Here is an 18264-nt window from a genome sequence, read left to right on the forward strand (position 1 = left end):
ACTATAGACACAAACATTCTTTGCATACAAGATTCAACTATAATATATTGGCTTGTGGGGGGGGGGGGTGTACTTTATTAGAATATATAGCCCTGCATATATCTTTATCAAGGAATTTAGACGGACTTAACTGTTGAGAACTTGCGAGTGCTCGGACAACTTGTCAATTTCTGGATTTTGAAGCTTTTAAGCTTCTTAATTATGTCATGGTGTCTTTTTGAAGCTATCAGTGCACGAAGAAAGTGTGGTTTGTGGAAGACAGTCCATTCGCTACTTTATCAGCCTCTATTGTAAAGATTTCTTGATAGTGTTAATCATTTCTTAAATTAACAACAGTCAAAGAACACATACATTCACTGGAGATGTTCTTCGGTTTCAATAAAAATAATATCTATAAAATACAACTCTCTGCGCATACATATAAATGTTAGCCTTAGCTGGCCAAACCACTGAACCAAAATTGTGGGTAACCTGGGGGTGACGATGAATTAAAAAAAAATTTAATTTGATTTCTTTTTCAAATTTTATTAAATTCCATAAAAATTATCACCAGATTTCAATGATAATGCAGATTTCAGAAAAAGACAGTCATACTACATACATATGATGTACATTAATTAATATATTTTTCAAACCTATTTTTATTTTCACACCATTAACTTTTATTTCTTTGGTCTAAATGGGAATTCACTATGATTTTTTTTGCCATTTTTCAGGTTTTATCGTCCTCTTGAAATGAAATGAAAGTATGTTTCCTTCTGTATGTATATATTTAATTAGGTGCTTAAAGAGTTAAGAACTGCAAGGAAGTTGTCTGTACTGGAGTTGAAACCCCCTCATTGTGTCGCCAGTACCTCCTGAAGGACCTGTGGCGGGAGATGTAAAATCAACTATAACCCTGAAAATTCAATAAAAAGTTGATTCAGTTTTAATCCAAGGGTGTTTATGTATAAAATAGTCTTTAATTTCATAAAAATTTTGACAAATAATATCTTAATCGATCTTTCTAGCTTGTCTCTGGGCCCTAGGGGGCAGGGCCGTAACTTTGGGAGGGGGGCATACGGACGCATCCTCCCCTCTGTGAGTTCAAATTTATATGGTGCGAAAGTGACTTTAAAGAGGACAAACTTTTCTCGATCATGTCAAATCTCCATAAAAAATGCACCTTTAAGACTAGAATTTGACAAATTTGGGGATTTACAGTCAAAGTAAGAAATTATTAAACTTTAAATTTAAAACGCTTTCCGCTGAAAAAGTTTAAAAACCAAGTTTAATTTAATTAAGAGTAGTAGTTAATAGAATTTCAGGTAATTATTTTTTGTGTTTTTAACAAATCTAGTGAGTTTCTGTTTACCTGTTATCTGAAATAGTACAAACATATTCGGGCAGAAGAGCTTTTCCACAGTAGACATCTATTGTTGGAGTTAAACCAACTGCCCCGCCAACGTTACTCCCAGGAATGAACACTCTAAAATATTTAGACTCGATATTATAATAAGTTTATTTATATTCACAAAGCGTGCATGTGGAATCCTAGATATTTTTTTCAACTATAAAGCTATTGCCATCCCAACTTTGGATATAAATTAAATTGGAGCTCACAAAACTCAATACGCGTGAATGAACAAAATATTCCAAACCAGACGAAATTTTTCGTTGTTGTAGCCAATCATCAAGTTATTAAATCTCTTCTTCTTCATGTAGTACAATTTTTCTTGAACTATAGTGTCATTTGGAAAAATTAACGATTAACGACCAAATTAGATCTTTCAGAGAAATGTTTTAAAAATTTCAAACAAGAAACTTAAGATTTAAAATCATTAAAAATCGGTCAGACCATTAATGAACAATATTTTAAATCCTCCTTTCAAACGAATGAGAAAAAAACTTAAGTTTTTTGCAGAATGAACAATTTTTTAAAGAACTTTTGAAACAACAAAAGTTTTTTTTACTAAACAACCCCAACATACATAAAAACGTATCTTTTTCTTCTTAGAATAAAACTATTTTTTATGTTACTTAGAATAAATTAAGTTTTTTTTACAGATGTTTGTGTTTATGTCAAATGAAGGATATAAAACAAGGTGAAATCTGAAAGGTAGGAAATGAAGCTTTTATTTGATGGAGTTTGTAAATGCCCGAAATGAGTGGAAAATGCAAATCAAACCCAACTAAACCCAATAATTTGATTTACATCATGATATTTTTCTAGGGAGGGGGGTAAAAAAAATTCTAGGGGGGTAAAAAAAAAATTACCCCCCCCCTACAGAATCCTTATTTACGCCCCTATTTTCAATAAATACCATTTGAATAATTAAAAAATTTTGGACCCATATGAAATCATTTTTTAATCGAGTTTGATGAATTCTTTTATGAAAAAAACCTGGAAATAGTATCAGGACAACTACTTGTAGTTGATGCACCCAAAGCAGATCCTGTGTCCAGATTAAACGAGTTTGACTCAGTCGTTTGTTTCCAGCATATATGGCAATACCCGGTCTCCCGTCTCACACAAATAGGATATCTTCCTGTCATATTAAAATTAATTAATCACATTATATCATGATTTATGGCAAAATTCAAGCCATTTAAAAGTCATCCTTCACAAGTCAGTCGAAAATGAGCAATTATTAAAGTGACCCTCTCAGATTTTAAAGAAAATTAGCGCATCTGTAAACATTTCAGAGAAATGAAAACATCCGGAATCTGGAGGTCTCTATAACCTCTGTTTTTGGGTCTCCAGACTGAATTTGATATCTTTAAAGCTTTAGCTGTGTATTTGTTTGTTTTTAAAGACAACGGCGTAATTTTTTACAGCAAAGGAACTGGATATGGATAATTTCTTATGTGTTTTTTTTCAATCAAAACACATTAAAAAAACATCGGCATGTGTAGGACAATTACTTTTGATGTCTAACATTGTGCTGAAATGTTAAACTGATGCACGACACCAGCTCCACCAGCGCAGGGTGCCGAATAATTATGTCAACCAAAAGACCAATTCAGTATACAATCCTTTTCGTTTTCCGGCAGTTTATTTTATCTTTTTTAGTACATTAAGTACAATTGTAAAAAGCCAAAAAAATCGACTTTCACATATTTTTTTTACGCTTTGACAATTTAAAATAGAAAATACCGAGATGAGAAAGTGTTGTTGATGTTGTATACTCTTACCTTGAATCAACTGAGATGTTAAAGAGTTTGCAAAATTAAAGCTTTGAATTGTTCCTGAGACACCAGTCAACCACTGACGACAGTTAAAATCAGCCGTCCAATTTGTATTGCACGGAACCTACACAATTTTGGGATAATTAATTAATCCAGGAAGTATGTTTTCTCGTCGTAGATACAAGAATATAGATCGCTCGTGTCGTCTTCACCATACAGGTGTGGCGTTATTTCTGGGTAAACGTTAAATAATGGTAGTAGACTCTACGCAGCATTTTTTTTCACGGCATTCGTGCACAATTCTGTGAATGTAAACAGTAAATTAAGTGAAAGTATTTCTTATATTTGAGAATCAATCAAGTTTTGCTGAGCGACAGACAGTAAAAATCAATTGTTTTAACATTAGGGATCTATAATACAGCTTAGTTTACGTAAGTTAATTGTTAAAATTTTAAGACTCCAGTTATGACCTTAAATAGTCACATGATCATAAAACACAGCAATTGTTCTGTGTAAACAGACCAATTTGACTTATTAATTGACTTAGTAAGTTACTAATAAAACTATTTGCTTAATTATAACATCTAATGCAATTAACTACTGCTTTATAGTGGTTGTTATTTATTACTAAGTAGACAAATAAAAATAGTTTAGTCTTAACTCCATCTTTTAATGGGAGAAAGAGGGGGGACACGGTGGGGTATTTTAGTGGGTCACGGGGTGGGGTGACTGGTTTTTTTCACAGTACACCTCTAAACTGCATTTGTGTTGTGTTTCATGGTGAGAATGGACAAAATGAATATAATCTGAAAATCTTTTCATTTATAAATATTGTATGAATTTTAGCTTGCATTGATTTATGATGATTTCAATTTATAATTACTTTTCCAGAGCTGAAAACTTTAGAATGGGATATCCTTAATCCTGATCGGATAATTAATCTGAGCTGAAAACTTTAGAATGGTGGATATCAGGATTAAGGCTTAAACCACTCTTTTTCTTAATATCCAGTTTAAGTAATGCTTGTTCTCCACATGAATTTAAACTCCAGAGAAGCTAATCGATCGGATATCTGGATATTTCATTCTAAAGTTTTCAGCTCGGAGCTGAAAACTTTAGAATGAAATATCCAATTGGAAGATAACGTTGCTTCTCTGGAGTTTAAATTCATGTGGAGAACAAGCAATATTTAAACTGGATATTAAGAAAAAGAGTGGTTTAAGCCTTAATCCTGATATCCACCATTCTAAAGTTTTCAGCTCTGGAGATTAAAAATGAGAGGAGAACAAGCAATATTTAATCTCGAGATTAAGAAAAAGAGTGGATTAAGCATTAATCCTGATATCCACCATTTTCAGCTCTGTTCATATATTTATCCTTGAATGGATCCTGTAAACCCGCAATATATTTAAATGTCGTCTTTGTTACAGCAAGAGAAAGAAAAAGAGAAGAAAAAACAACCAAACTTCGCAAAAAATTGTCCAAATTAATTTTGTTTGCTCATCAATAACGAGATATTTTAAACTATACTTTCATTTACACATTTGTCTTTTGTCTACCTCTGTGTTTGTATGTTTGGACTTGAAATTTTCACTTATAGAATCTCTTTTAGATATTTTAATTTTTAAAAGGGTCATGAATAAAACTCGACATTTATTACTTTTAAAAATGAACAAAAAAACAAATTTCAGAACCATTTTTTGTGGCGACTTTCAAGGCAACAGTTAACCCTGTAATGACTGGGGGGGTCTGAATCTATGTATAGAGAAAACCCTTAGAGAATAGGAATAGGGTTAAAATGCATATCCGTAGACCAAATTTTCAAGGCCAGATCATTGAAAAAAAATTAAACCGATATCTTCAATAGTTTTGGCGCTGGGAAGGTTGAAAAAAATGTAATTTTTTGTTTTTTTAAAACAGATATCAATTTGTGACCCATGTTTCTACATCCATTTTTCAAGGTCTTTTAAAAATATAATTTTTTAGATTTAGTCACAAAAAAGTTATAGTCCATTTTAGACTTTTTTTTACACAGACCGGACTTTCTACCGCCCTATGCATGAAAAAAATTGACAAAAAATCCTTTAAATTACTATTCATAAAAAGTCACAAAATTTCAAGGTGATAGTGACAAAAATGAAAGTGGTAGGTCAAAAAAAAAACTATAGGGCCTGCCCAGCCTGTTCATGGTTAAAAGCTAAAATAGTTAATGGGTGAGGCCTAGTTTTTATTAGTTTTATTATTTCTTTGAATAAATTAGTAAAAAATACTCTACAGATTGACCCCGAGAAGAAAAACGTATTCAATGACCTTTTTAGATGACGTCGAGTTCATGATGTACAAGGGGTTGTACAATTTTCACATAGAGTAATAAAACGAAGAGGTGAAGCTTAGCTCAGATGTACACAACCGACCTTGATCCCTATTAATTAATTAATAGAGTGGTCGGCGTCGGTTGTGTACTTCACGATATGTTTACGTATCTAACGCTGTATACTTGTATATGAAGTGATCGTATTTCTAAGGGGGATTTTATGGAATTGACCAATTTTTAGATCTTCTTTATTTAAAGAGAATTCGATGATGTTGACATTGCAAACATTTGACAATTTTCAAATTTGTAGGTTTTTAAATTTATTAGCTATAAAAGTTATGTCAAAAATATTAAGTTTCTAGGGCATGAATTTAACTTAAAACATTCTTATTTCAAACATTTTTATTGTTTCTTCTCTTCAATTCTTTATCATAAACATGACAGTGTATGCAGGGTTACCCACAATGGGTAAAACAACGATGACGATCTGGAGCTCTTAACGCTGAAAAACTGGATTTAGAAACATGTGTCAAACTTTGATATTTGTTTTAAACAAACAAAAAATATTTTTTACATTTTTTCGACCTTTTTATTGCATTTTTTTCCGACCCTCCCTAGCACTATAAAAGTTATCGATCTAATTTTATTTCAATGAGCTGGCCTTGAAAAATTTCGCTATGAACATGCATTTAAACCCTATTCGCTAAGGCCTTTTTCTAAGGGGGGGGGGGCGTGAGACACCCCCAGTCTATACATAGTTCAGACCCCCAGCCTTTATAAACAACAATACGCACCTAAAGTTCAGAGCAATGGTGTTGCATTTTTCTTCAAACTTGGTTTTTTTCCCTGACTATATCTCCTTCTTTAAAATGGTTTGAGCAAATGCAACTTTTGAAGGATATTCTCTGAAGTCTCCCAACCTTAAAAGGTCTAGCCATGCACAATTGTTTTGGTATTTTGAAAAAAACTTACATTTTTACAAGAAGAATTGTTTTTGCACTTTTTCACGATGCAATATTTAGTCATACTTGTATTAAAATAAACAAACAACTGAACTTGAATGTACTGCAGTATACAATCCTGTGTTTACAATCCATATTGAGTGTCTATCTAATTATCAATACTAATATTCAAATATCTATCCATAAAACCATCCCCTAGAAATACGATAACTCAATATACAAGTGTACAGCGTTAGTTACGTAAACATATCGTGATGTATACAACCGACCACTCTATTAATTAATTAATAGGGAGGTCTGTTGTGTACATCTGAGCTAATTTTCAGCTTTACAGTCTACATTTGCGATCTATATTCTTGTATATTTATGCTTCTCGTGTAATGAACGGGAAGTTTAAAAATTAACGGAAGTTGCGTTAACGAATGAAAATAAATAACGAAATGAATTTGTGAGGAAATCATAGAGAATAGAATATATATTAGAATGGAATTTAGACAATCCTTCGGTTTGAATTTGTTCAGTCCCTTTCAGCCTAAAAAGGAGTTCAAAGAGTACAAATCATGTAAATGCTCACAAATTATATGCAGTAAAGTACTTTAATACGGTATGTTCCCTTGACTATCCATTTCAATTTCGAATTTTTAAAGCTGATAAATAAACTTTATAAAATGAATTAGGTGAATAAAAAACATCATTTGATTTATTGTTATAACGGAAAATTATCGTTTGTAAAGTGAAAGGCATAGAGTCTATGTGAAATGATCATCGGTCAATAATGAAACCAGCCTACTTCATAATTTGGGTTTCTTTTATTATTAATTTTAGATTTTCTGTAAAATGATGTTCCAGTGCCCAAAAGGTTATATAGCACAAATATGTGAAGTACACCTGCAGTATGGAAACAGTACAACAAAATGGCCGTCTTACACTTTTTTCTAGTAAATTCCACTCTAATATATATTCTATTCTCTTTGGAGGAAATACACGGCATTAGAAGAAATAACGGGAAAACCCGTTAACTGACCGGAACGTTCAGTTCTTAACTAAAAACAAACGGCCGGATGCCTGAATATTTGATCTTTTATGTTATTTTTACTAACCGTTTAAGAACTGTCTGAAAAATGTCTGAACGTGCCCAGTACTACCTTTTCTATAATAAGGTGGGCCTCACCCTGGATTAGTGAAATCCGTGGTTTCCTAAGGGCTTTTTAGCTAGGGATGGGCAATCATTTAGAGGTCCGTTTTTACACATTCAAGTTTTATTTTGGCTTTAGAGGTGCCATAAAAGAATCTAAAATGTTTAGCACATTGCAAAATCCGATTTTTCTAGAAGTTTGCTTTTATTAAATTAAGCAATTTTTTTTTCTGACCGAGCATATTTACCAAAACGATTTTACCAATCTTTTTAATTAATATCTTTTTCCAGAGTAAAAATTGTGTTTATTGAAATAAAAGCAAACCTAGCTTAAATACAAATTTAAAAGAGCTTTTACAACTTAGATCTTTTTGGAGCCTCATAAAAGTTGCAGTCCCCTGGAAAGAAAAAAATCAAACTCGCCCTGGACAAATTCCTGAATTCTTGCCTGACTGGTTGCCTAGTATCTTTTTATTCGCGTGACTTTTGAGGTTGTACACTTTTCCATAGTTGTATTGGATTGCCCCATAGTTGTATTGGATTGTCCCATAGTTGGATTGGATTGTCCCATAGTTGTATTGGATTGTCCCATAGTTGTATTGGATTGTCCCATAGTTGTATTGGATTGTCCCATAGTTGTATTGGATTGTCCCATAGTTGTATTGGATTGTACCATAGTTGTATTGGTTTGTCCCATAGTTGTATTGGATTGTCCCATGTCTTACTGATTTTGTCCTACGTTTGTCATAGACTCCTAGTTCTATAAAGGATGAGGGGATTACCATGATACAAAATTCGTCACCTGAATAACTCTTATACTCCAGTATCTGTTCGAAGCTGAAGTTGGAGCATTATTTATGCTGAAAGATATTGTTAAACTATCTCCTGATTCCACCCCTGTATCCAAGTATAAATGTTGGCTATAAGATTCGGTCCCACAAATGCTACCAAACTTGTCTCCGCTTGTTGTGGAAAAACTGAGTTGGTCTAAAACAAAATCACGTTAAACAAATATGTTATCCAGGGTGTCTCAAAATGGAGTGATTAGAGGAGTCGAAGCCTTTTTAAGCTTAATGATAGGAATTTTTAATCTTGATTTTATGCACCAATCATGGACTGATTATGTCAAATTGAGAACAATCATAATTCTGATATTTTGACCCTCTTCAAAAGAGAATTTAGGCTTTAGATAGTAATGTGAAAAAGGACCCCATTCATAAATTGACATCATACAATGAGTCTCAGATTGACTTCTAATTGCAAAAAAAAGCTTTAAAACTGATACCCAGTCGTCATCCTTTTTTGGTCGAAACTCGACCAAAAAAAAGTGATTCTCTAGTGAAAGTTAAGGGATATTTCATGAAAGCGTATTGCACAGGACCAATTTATCATTAGGCTTTGTTTTAATGCTTTCGTATCCATTTCTACGCTATAGATGTAAACTGTCCCTGAATTAAAAAGGGGGATAATGTCATGTTTCAACCAAAGAGGATAGACTATATTAGAGGGGAATTTAGCTAATCCCTTGATACGAATTTTGTCAGTCCCTTCATGCATGAAAGGGAGTTCAAAGTGTACAATTCGTGTAAATGTTCACAAATTATACGCAGTACATTACACTTATACAGTATGATCCCTGGACATATCCATTCCAATTTCTTTGTTTTATAAATTAGTTAAATAACTTTAAATGTGTGTATTTGCTAAGTGAATTAAAATCATTAAAATGTAAAAATCGTTGTTTAAAGTGAATACCTACAGAATTGTTGATCTTTTTTGCTTCAGTCTTTTGTATTCTGCAATTAATATTTTGTTTTTAATAAATTTTTTAGGCTTTTAGTTTTAGGGCACTTTGCGCCCATTTTAAGTGTGAACATTTGCTTTTTGTATGTCGTTGTAAAACAAAAACAAACAAAAAGTAATTTAAGGGTTTTAATTTTGACAATAAATATTTTCTTAAATTTTGGATGATTTTTGTAGATCAATGCAGAACACATACTGGCTGTACTAAAAATCAAAACAATTAGAAGACGACTCTAGCAAGGGGATTCTAGGATTAAGCCAGGGGGGGGGGAGTAATAACATTTTACCTTCCTCCTCCCCATTTTTTATAAAATTTGGGATCTTCTGTATTTCAAAAAGATTGGTTTTACTGATTGATTACCTCAAAGTAAAAATATGTTTTTTACTAAATAAAACATCAAATTGATTTTTATTAATGCTTATGCTGAAATGAACTGCGGAATTCATGACAGGCAATCAGAGTTGCAGACTTGAACCACATTGAAAAAATAGACCATATGATTCAAATCTGTTTTTAGCGACTTTTAACATTTTCAAAAAATTCTTGAAAATTTTCAAATCATTTTGATTTATTTCTGCGCGGGCGCTAGTCGTAGACGTGAACCACATCGAAAAAAATTACGACTTTTTTTCGACTTTTCTTTTTTTCAAACAACTCTTGATTTTAAAGTAATGGGAACAAAAAGGTACAGATGGACAAAATTAAATCGAATATAGTGGCCTAGGATGATTAAGCTGCATTGTAAGGAGCTGAAATCTCCTTAAATGCTCCTTGCTGAATCACGGTCTTCCAACCACCATGAATGGCAAATGTTTGGCTTTCAGAGCTTTCTGATGATTCTTAAGGACATGTCTGCCTGGAGAAAGTATTCAATGATAAAGTTACCAAGATAAATTGTTTATGAGGTGTTTACTGGTTTCTATTCTAACTACATGTAGTTAGAATAGAAACCAGTAAACTGTATACAGTTCGTTTTAGATAAAAATGGGAGTCAGATCGACAAAGGAGACTAATGAGTGATATAAACACATCAAAGTCATATGCAAACCATTAGATTGGTCAATCTTTGAATTTACCATTTTTAGCCCAGATAAATAAAAAATTTCATTTTGTGTGGTTTTTAGCAACACCCTGTAAGAAAATCCCATGAAACGTTTTTTTTTGATATTTTAATAGATCCCATCAAGACAACCATTTTGCGATAAGTTAGCTCATTTTCCTGTGACGACTTTTTCTGCAATTTGCATATTTGCAAAGTAATGTTTCATTTACTTTTTCAGCTCTTTAATAGAGAAACTTACTTTGAAAAGCAATGGAAAAATATTAGTATTTAGTTGTAAAATGAGTTTGATCAGTTGATGATATAATTTGATTTTTTTACTTTTTACATCTATTACTAATGCCAAAGGAATTGTGTTTATGCGACAAATTCTGATCTTTTGGCTATATCTTTGCAACCCAATGGTGTATACATTTGGTATTTGAACTAAAAATTTTGTTAGATTAAATAGTTGAAATTCTAAATATATGAAAGGTTCACACCATCAGGTTGTAAATATACAAGAATTATAATACTTGCGTTTGTTTCAAAAAACTCAATTACTTTTAATTTCAATGTTTGTATATACAGTTTTACAGATTTTCAGTTATTGTGATGTTGTATTTCCTAGATTTGCTTAAAGGCCAAGAAGATCTTTCCCTATCTTTACTCTAGACGTTTTAATTCGTTTTAATCTTAACCTTTACTTAACCTTTACCGGGTTTAGATGGGTTGGATTTGTTTAGGTTAAAGGATATTGATAGGTTTAAAGTAAAGTAAAAGGTGCAGGATAGGAAAGGGTGGCCAGGAGTAAAGGAGATAGAAAACGAAGATGAAAAATTAAGAGTAGAGATTACGGAAAGAATTAGGAGTAAAATATAAGAAAAGGTTTAGAGAAAAGGATGATGAAAATTAGTATCACCGTCTCACTTAATTTTTTTGTAGCTCTAGACATGTACGTTTTAGAAATAAAAACCACTTGTTTATAGAAATTTAAGAATCAATCTGCTGAATTTTCGTAAATTTTTTCGTATGATCCAACAACTTTTGGATCACTGTGAGCCTGTTGCTGATGGTTAATAACTAGGAAAGGTTTAAGGTAAAGGTTTGTAAAGTTTTAAAAAAGGGGAAAAGACGCAAAAAAAGACTTAAATTATATGGTTTGGTCTTTTTTTAATGCAGTTCAACCTTGCAAGTCCCAGAGAAACGGGGTTGAAACGTGACATAACCCTCATTTTCATTTTGAGCAGTTTACACCAATACATTCTTACGAGCTTTATAGTTTATTCTCAGCCCTTTTTATACATTGCATTCTCAAAGAAAGTTTAGAATGGACCTTTTAAATTAATGCAAAGAGCGAATTAAAATTGAACCTTTAAAAATGTATCAGTTGTTAGTCTATGTAATTTTTACATTTGCACTCTTGCAACTTTTATTTTCATAAATTGCAGCAACAATTAAATAATAAGAAAAAATCTGTACTACTTCGTAGCACTCGAAGAGAGGAACCCATAAGTTTACAATTGTGAATATATTAACTGAGAATGCCTCTGGGGAAGCTTAATTTATACCTGTGACACAAGTTCCAGCAGCAGGTGCTGCTATTGAGGATCTCACTGGATCAATCAGGGTCAATGTTTCAAAATCCAACCTAATTACTTAACCCTTTATATGCTGGGGGCAGGAAGGGGCGTTTGGAGATTTACAAAATATATGATTATTACATAAAAATACTTAGGATACATAAATATGTTTAGGATCTTGTTTGAGAACTACGGAAACCATTTAGAAATGTTTTTCTTACCTTATTTGACAAACAGAATCATCACATTTCTTTATTGTGTATTCACAGTTAGTGTTTGTTGTAGAATATCCAGATGGATAACCTGAAAGGTTTGCTGTGGGAATTTCATTATAATAAAAATCTGTTAAACATTTCCCATCGATGAATTGGATACCATTAATAAAATGAATTGAATTAAAACAATTTCAAATTTAGCATTTTTAAAATTAAAAAAACAAATTGTAAAAAGTAAAAGATAAATTTATCTTTGCATTCACATCTTTAGTTTGGTTAATTTAATATCAGATTACAAATAAAGTAAAGAATTAAAGATAATGCTTAAGACATTTTTGCTCTTCTGGACAATCATTACCTTCTGAGAAAATGGTTGAACATGCTTAATGCCAAAAGGCGTAGAGCCCATTTAAATTGACTTTGTATCATAAAAAATCACAATCAATGCTGATCTCTGTCAGAGACCCGATACAAAGGTGAATGGTAGAAAGATGACATTACGCTTGGATACAGTGCCATGCAGATTTATGTGCAACAATTTTAATTGGAGTCGTATCATATAAAATAAAAAATAGTATAAAATTATACATTCGAATGAACCGAATCAATCTCCTTAAAGACGCAACAGTTAGAAGTAAAATTAGTAGTGATCGAATTCGAATTCGAATTTTTCGTGACTCCAGTAAATCAAATTTTTATTTTTGATGCTATGTCTAGCCTAATATAACCCAACATTTAGAAATATCTTAAATATACAATTCAGCTTGATAAAAGCATCAAAAAGGCTACTTTAAATGAAAGCACCAATTCTGTTGCTGATACAGCGGCAATACAAATAATATCATTAATAATATTAATAATAATGATAACGATAATCTATCTATATACTTTGCTTGTCTGTCTCTTTGTTTGTTTGTCTGTTTGTGTCCAATAAACGTCAAAACGATTGAACGGGCCAAATTTTGTGTGGGGCTCACATGATCCAAGAGAAGGTTTATGGAGGCTTAAAATTACAAAAATGTGGTCCAAAAGTTTTTTTCTTTTTGTGAAAGTTTGAAAACTCGCGAAGAAAACTATTAGTAAATCCGCGAATTTATTTTTGTTATTGTTTTATAGTGTACAAAGAGAAGATGCTCACAGATAGAGCCAAAATTAAAAGTTGAATTAGAAGATGGGGCGAAGCGCCCTAAAAGCCTAGTAATAATAATAATTAAAAAATGATAATGATAATGAGTTTTACGGGAATGATGGGGTCAGTCAAACTTGTTACAAAGACTTTTTTACAAATATTATTTTTTAAAGATAACTCGCATTGTGTAAAATAACAATCTACAAAAATGTACAGTTTGCTACTCTTAAAGAATTAATGGCTCTATACTCAATGTCAGGGTTCAGATAACTTTCTTATCCAATCCCTTAATGATCCAATAATTAGATGGTTAAACTTTATAATTTTGAAAACAATAGTTACCAGGATTCAACACATAAGAAATGTTCTGTTTCAGTTCGGAACCACACGTATCTAAATATTTACTATTGATTTCATTAAAAAACTAAATCTAGACCTAAAGAATGAAAAATAAAAATAAAATAAAAACATTTTACTAAAAATCCTATCTTTTTCTTTTTCCTTTACGTTGAAAGAAAAAATTCAACAAATAGAACAAAAAATGAATCGTAAAAAATGTCGATATATTCTGATGTTATATGTAATTATCCCTTTGGCATGTTATAGTACAGCGCATTGTGTTTATAACTTGTGCATTCTGTGTACAATAGGTTTAAAAAATGTCACTATCATCACCGTTGTTTCACGTACTCAATTCTTGTCTGTTGTTTATTTTTTCTGGATGTTCAAACGGACCAACAATTAAAGATTTGTTTTTGACAGTTAACCGATCTACGAAATATTGTGAGACCCAGAAAACTTTGTATTGAAGGGACTGTAAAGGAAAAATGAAAGGGGGTACAGGCTGAAAGCTAATCACTTTAGCTCTAGATCGTGACCCATGAAAGTTATATCTGATGTTCCTATCTCGAGAAATTGATTTACAACTTTGTCAAATTTATACGAAAATTAATAAATTATAGAGGACGTGAGTCAGACTCTAATAAAAACGCATAAATAACTTCCAGTATATATATTTCTTATAACTTATTACTAGAGGGTTCAGAACTAGAGTCAATATCGATATAGCACATGTAGACTGTAGATGATTTATCAGTACTATGCCCGTATCCGTTCTATCTCATTCTGTTGAATCTTGTGGAACTAGTTTAACGCGGCCAGGCATCGTCTTCCACAATATATACAATTGTGTATAAAAGTAGTGGGTTTAAAAAGATCAAATTCAGCAAATATGCAACCAATCTGAAAACGATGATATCCCAGAGAAAGCTAATTGTAACTTAGGTTTACTCCAATTCTAATTTTATATTTGTTATTTCTATTTTTTATAGATTTAATTCATAATATTATTTATATGTCCGTATTGCTTGACCAGAAATTCCACTAATGGCAGTGCAGTAAAGTGGACACGTGACCAGTATACTGCTCTGCCATTGGTGATAGTTCTGGTCATGTGATTTAAGTTTGAGATTTTCTAAATTTTACATATATGAACTTTCGTATAACTTTAACACAGTTTTATATAAATTTCTCGAGACAGGAACATCAGATAAAACTTTCATGGGTCACGATCAAGAGCTAAAGTGATTAGCTTTCAGCCTATACCCCCTTTCATTTTTCCTTTACAGTCCCTTTAAGAAGACGACTCTTAGACTGAAGCTGTCACTTTAAATAGTCAAATTTACATGAATTTACATTTCACTTTATAAAATTAGGAAGACGACTTTTTAGAATTAAGTTGTTAGTTTAAATAGTCCCATGAACATGAGACACAGCAATTGTGTAATAATAAATTACTAGCATACAAATTTGCTTTGTAACAACATCAAATTATTACTATTATTATTATTATTATTAAAAATCGTATTTCTATTTCGGAGTTTTTTTCTTGTTCTCACTGTGTAGTAAATCAACCATGAACACTTCAAATATTGCTTTAACATCGTCTTCCTTCTCCACAGTTTTCTGGTTCTCACTGTAGAAAATACCTGTCTGGAAAAGACAACATACTCCATATCCGTCAGCACATGGTCCGTCTCCATATCCTCCATCTAGATAACACTTTGCGTACGCTCTACACTGTCCCCATCTGCTTGTACTATATCCTAATTGCGATTATCAATAGCAATTTAATGAAATAATAATTTCAAAACATAGTCATACATGCGGAATTGTTTCTAAAGAACATCCGCCAAAAAAAATGGCATAAATCGATAAACGCATATCAACGGTTTTTTAAAACTTCTATTCATATGCAATTTGTTGAAAACATGATATCTATAAGTTTGTATTTGTCCGCTGTAAGTATTGGGTCCAATTTTTATAGGAGTAGAACAGTGGCCGAATTTAAAGAATTTGAGCCGCGCCGCGGCTCAAATACGGTGGGTTCAACTTAAAATTGTATTCAATGTTTCAAGATTTAAGCCGGCGCTCAATTGAAACCGGTTTTTGGCGAATATACGACATGGCTCAAATTCATTAAATTTGGACTCTGTTCTGGAATGTATTTAATATATTCATTTATAAATGCTCCATTTACAAGTAAAGTATACTTTAAGCGTAATTTTCCCAACAAACGCGATATATTAATTCTAAATATTATGTACATTAAAAAAGATGAAATCATCAAAAGCCTCTTTTAGTCAAGAATATTTCTCAGCAATTAGGATTTTTATAATCTACAGATAAAGTATATTTATCTAATAAAAAGAGAAGAGGATATATACATTTAGTAATTGGCTACTGCACACTGCAGCAGTACTTTTTATGGTCTGATGGTAATGGTATAAATGGTTAATGGTAAATGGTTAATGGTAAATGGTTAATGGTAAATGGTTTATGGTAAATGGTTAATGGTAAATGGTTAATGGTAAATGGTTTACAGGGGCGTACGAGGGGGGCCTCCCCGGAGGAGGGAACTCATGGGGGAGGCTCTTTTAATATTACATCTGCTTGCATTTCCCTTCCTCAGGCAATCTACATTCTACATTGCATTGCATTGCACTAGATCACCCAAACTATAAGATTAACAAAAGAAATTAAATATAATAGGATTCACAACAATGCCCTTCAAAGCTTTTTCTGATCAAGTATTGCATTAAACATTCATGTTTCTCATTTTGAAAACTGAATATTTTTATTTGTGGTTTCTCTACAAAAGTGACTCGCGTATTTCTTGCTTCAGAAACGATGGAGAAATTAAGGTTTCAAAGTTACATCGGACATGCCACTCTATAAATGGAGGGTCACTTGAAATTACGCATGTATTCCATTTAAGTATAATTACATCGTATAAAAAAATACTTTAAAATCTCACTTTTGCCCGTAACTAAAAAAGCTTTAATCAGTACTGCCTTCAGTGTAAATATGTATTTGATATCATAATTTATAATACAATATGTATCAATCCTATGAAAATATGGATATTTTTTTAGAAACGTTTCCATCTATATTTTTCATCCCTTGAAGCTTACACCACAGTATTAAGAGGGATTGCCTGATTGTGTGCCCCCCCCCCCTCTCTTGGCAACATTGTGCCCCCCTCTTAAGAAAATAATGAAATAGAATGACGACTTTTCTGTTTTTACTGATTAGGAAATACGTTAATTACATTTTATAGCTTGCCAGAACCTGCCCATCTAAATATGGGCCCTTTTTAAAAACTTTCAAAAGACTTGTTAGTATGAAGATTATGCATAACACGTAAATGTTCCACAATCTAAGTGAAAGTATATTGATTACAAGCATATTTGATTGTTATCACTGAAATTCGAGAAATTAAAAAATAACATTTGTAGATAATCAGCCTGTATGAATTAATGTGTAAAAACCATGTTAAATTAAGTACTGAAATTTTGATTATATTAACAATAACAGTGAAATTTAATAAATGGGACAATACCTTGACAGGCAAAGTCGGAGAATGATATAACGGAAAAAATACTAATTATTCTGGGTTCAGCTCTCTTATTTTGTGCCATGAAATCTTCATAGTTGATCCCTGCAGATACATCTTTTCGAATACTCTCTTCATTTAAATCAATAAACCGCCCTTGCCTTCTTTCAACAAGCAGGGGATTGACAATTTTTGTTTCTACATTTTGGTTAGTAACTTGCTCTTTATGAACCTTGTATATACTCCACCAAGGATGGAAGTCTGCAATTGGTTTGATTTTATGGTTCATTACATTTGAAGGAAAAGGATAGCTGGAATCACTTATGTTGGACAAGTTTCTTTGAATTAAATTATCACTTTCATTTTGAATCTGATTGCTAGCAGAGGTCTGATGCTTCGAATTAGAAAATTGGGTTTCAGTGATAAGAATGCTAAAGCTTTGAATAGATAAACAATGAAGCAAAAGTTTTAATGGGACCGTTTCCATGTTGTTTTATGCGATGGCTATCAGTGATTTATTGTATACTAAGCCTTTGCTAGTATTAATCATAACATTTTTTCAAATTCCGATATCCTAGAATTAGCTGTTAGATAGTCTACTACACGTAAAACACTGGATAGATATTCACGCTCTACTTATTTTCTCCGGTCTCTGGTTATTAATATTCTACCTTTACTCTTCTTTTTATTGTAAAGTAGAAAGAAGTTTTTGATATATATAAAGCATCAAAATAACATTATTATAGAAGTTTCCGATTTAATGTTTTCTAAGATGCCCTCCAATCTCCAACTGAATAAAGTAATACACTGATATTGCACTGCAGTCGTTCATTATCTTGAGATTGAAATGTAAAAATAATAAATAATAAAATATTGGAATTAAAAAATTTACTTTTACACAAAAGAGAACTGCTAAACAAGTTAATTTATAATTTATCTGCCTTGCATATTACTTCCCCTTTGTGTCTGTTCTTCTGAGTGCTGAAATGAAGACAACATAGCAGACAGGATTAAACGCTG

The 18264-nt window shown here is 32.0% G+C and overlaps 1 protein-coding gene across 1 annotated transcript; it reads right to left on the reverse strand.

Annotated features, from left to right (window-relative positions):
- Positions 1–553: 553 nt before the first annotated feature.
- LOC111694723 (uncharacterized) lies at positions 554–18029 on the reverse strand. Its single transcript, XM_023463714.1, has 10 exons — positions 17251–18029; positions 15338–15454; positions 13692–13742; positions 12227–12308; positions 11994–12073; positions 8382–8566; positions 3175–3292; positions 2384–2528; positions 1355–1468; positions 554–898 (listed from the first exon to the last, which is right to left on the reverse strand). The coding sequence occupies exons 1-10, from the start codon at positions 17729–17731 to the stop codon at positions 793–795; spliced, it is 1479 nt and encodes a 492-aa protein (XP_023319482.1). The 5' UTR covers positions 17732–18029; the 3' UTR covers positions 554–792.
- Between the last annotated feature and the right edge of the window lie 235 nt (positions 18030–18264).

The sequence above is a fragment of the Eurytemora carolleeae genome, unplaced genomic scaffold (assembly GCF_000591075.1).
Source record: "Eurytemora carolleeae unplaced genomic scaffold, Eaff_2.0 scaffold195, whole genome shotgun sequence".
NCBI classification, from domain to species: domain Eukaryota; kingdom Metazoa; phylum Arthropoda; class Copepoda; order Calanoida; family Temoridae; genus Eurytemora; species Eurytemora carolleeae.

Excerpts from the sequence above, each read along its gene's own strand:
- LOC111694723 (XM_023463714.1), bottom strand. The coding sequence starts at position 17,731 with ATGGAAACGGTCCCATTAAAACTTTTGCTTCATTGTTTATCTATTCAA. Across the intron at positions 12,074-12,226 it reads GATTCTGTTTGTCAAATAAG|GTTGGATTTTGAAACATTGA; the intron begins GTAAGAAAAACA and ends TTAAGTAATTAG. Across the intron at positions 2,529-3,174 it reads AACATCTCAGTTGATTCAAG|GAAGATATCCTATTTGTGTG; the intron begins GTAAGAGTATAC and ends TTAATATGACAG.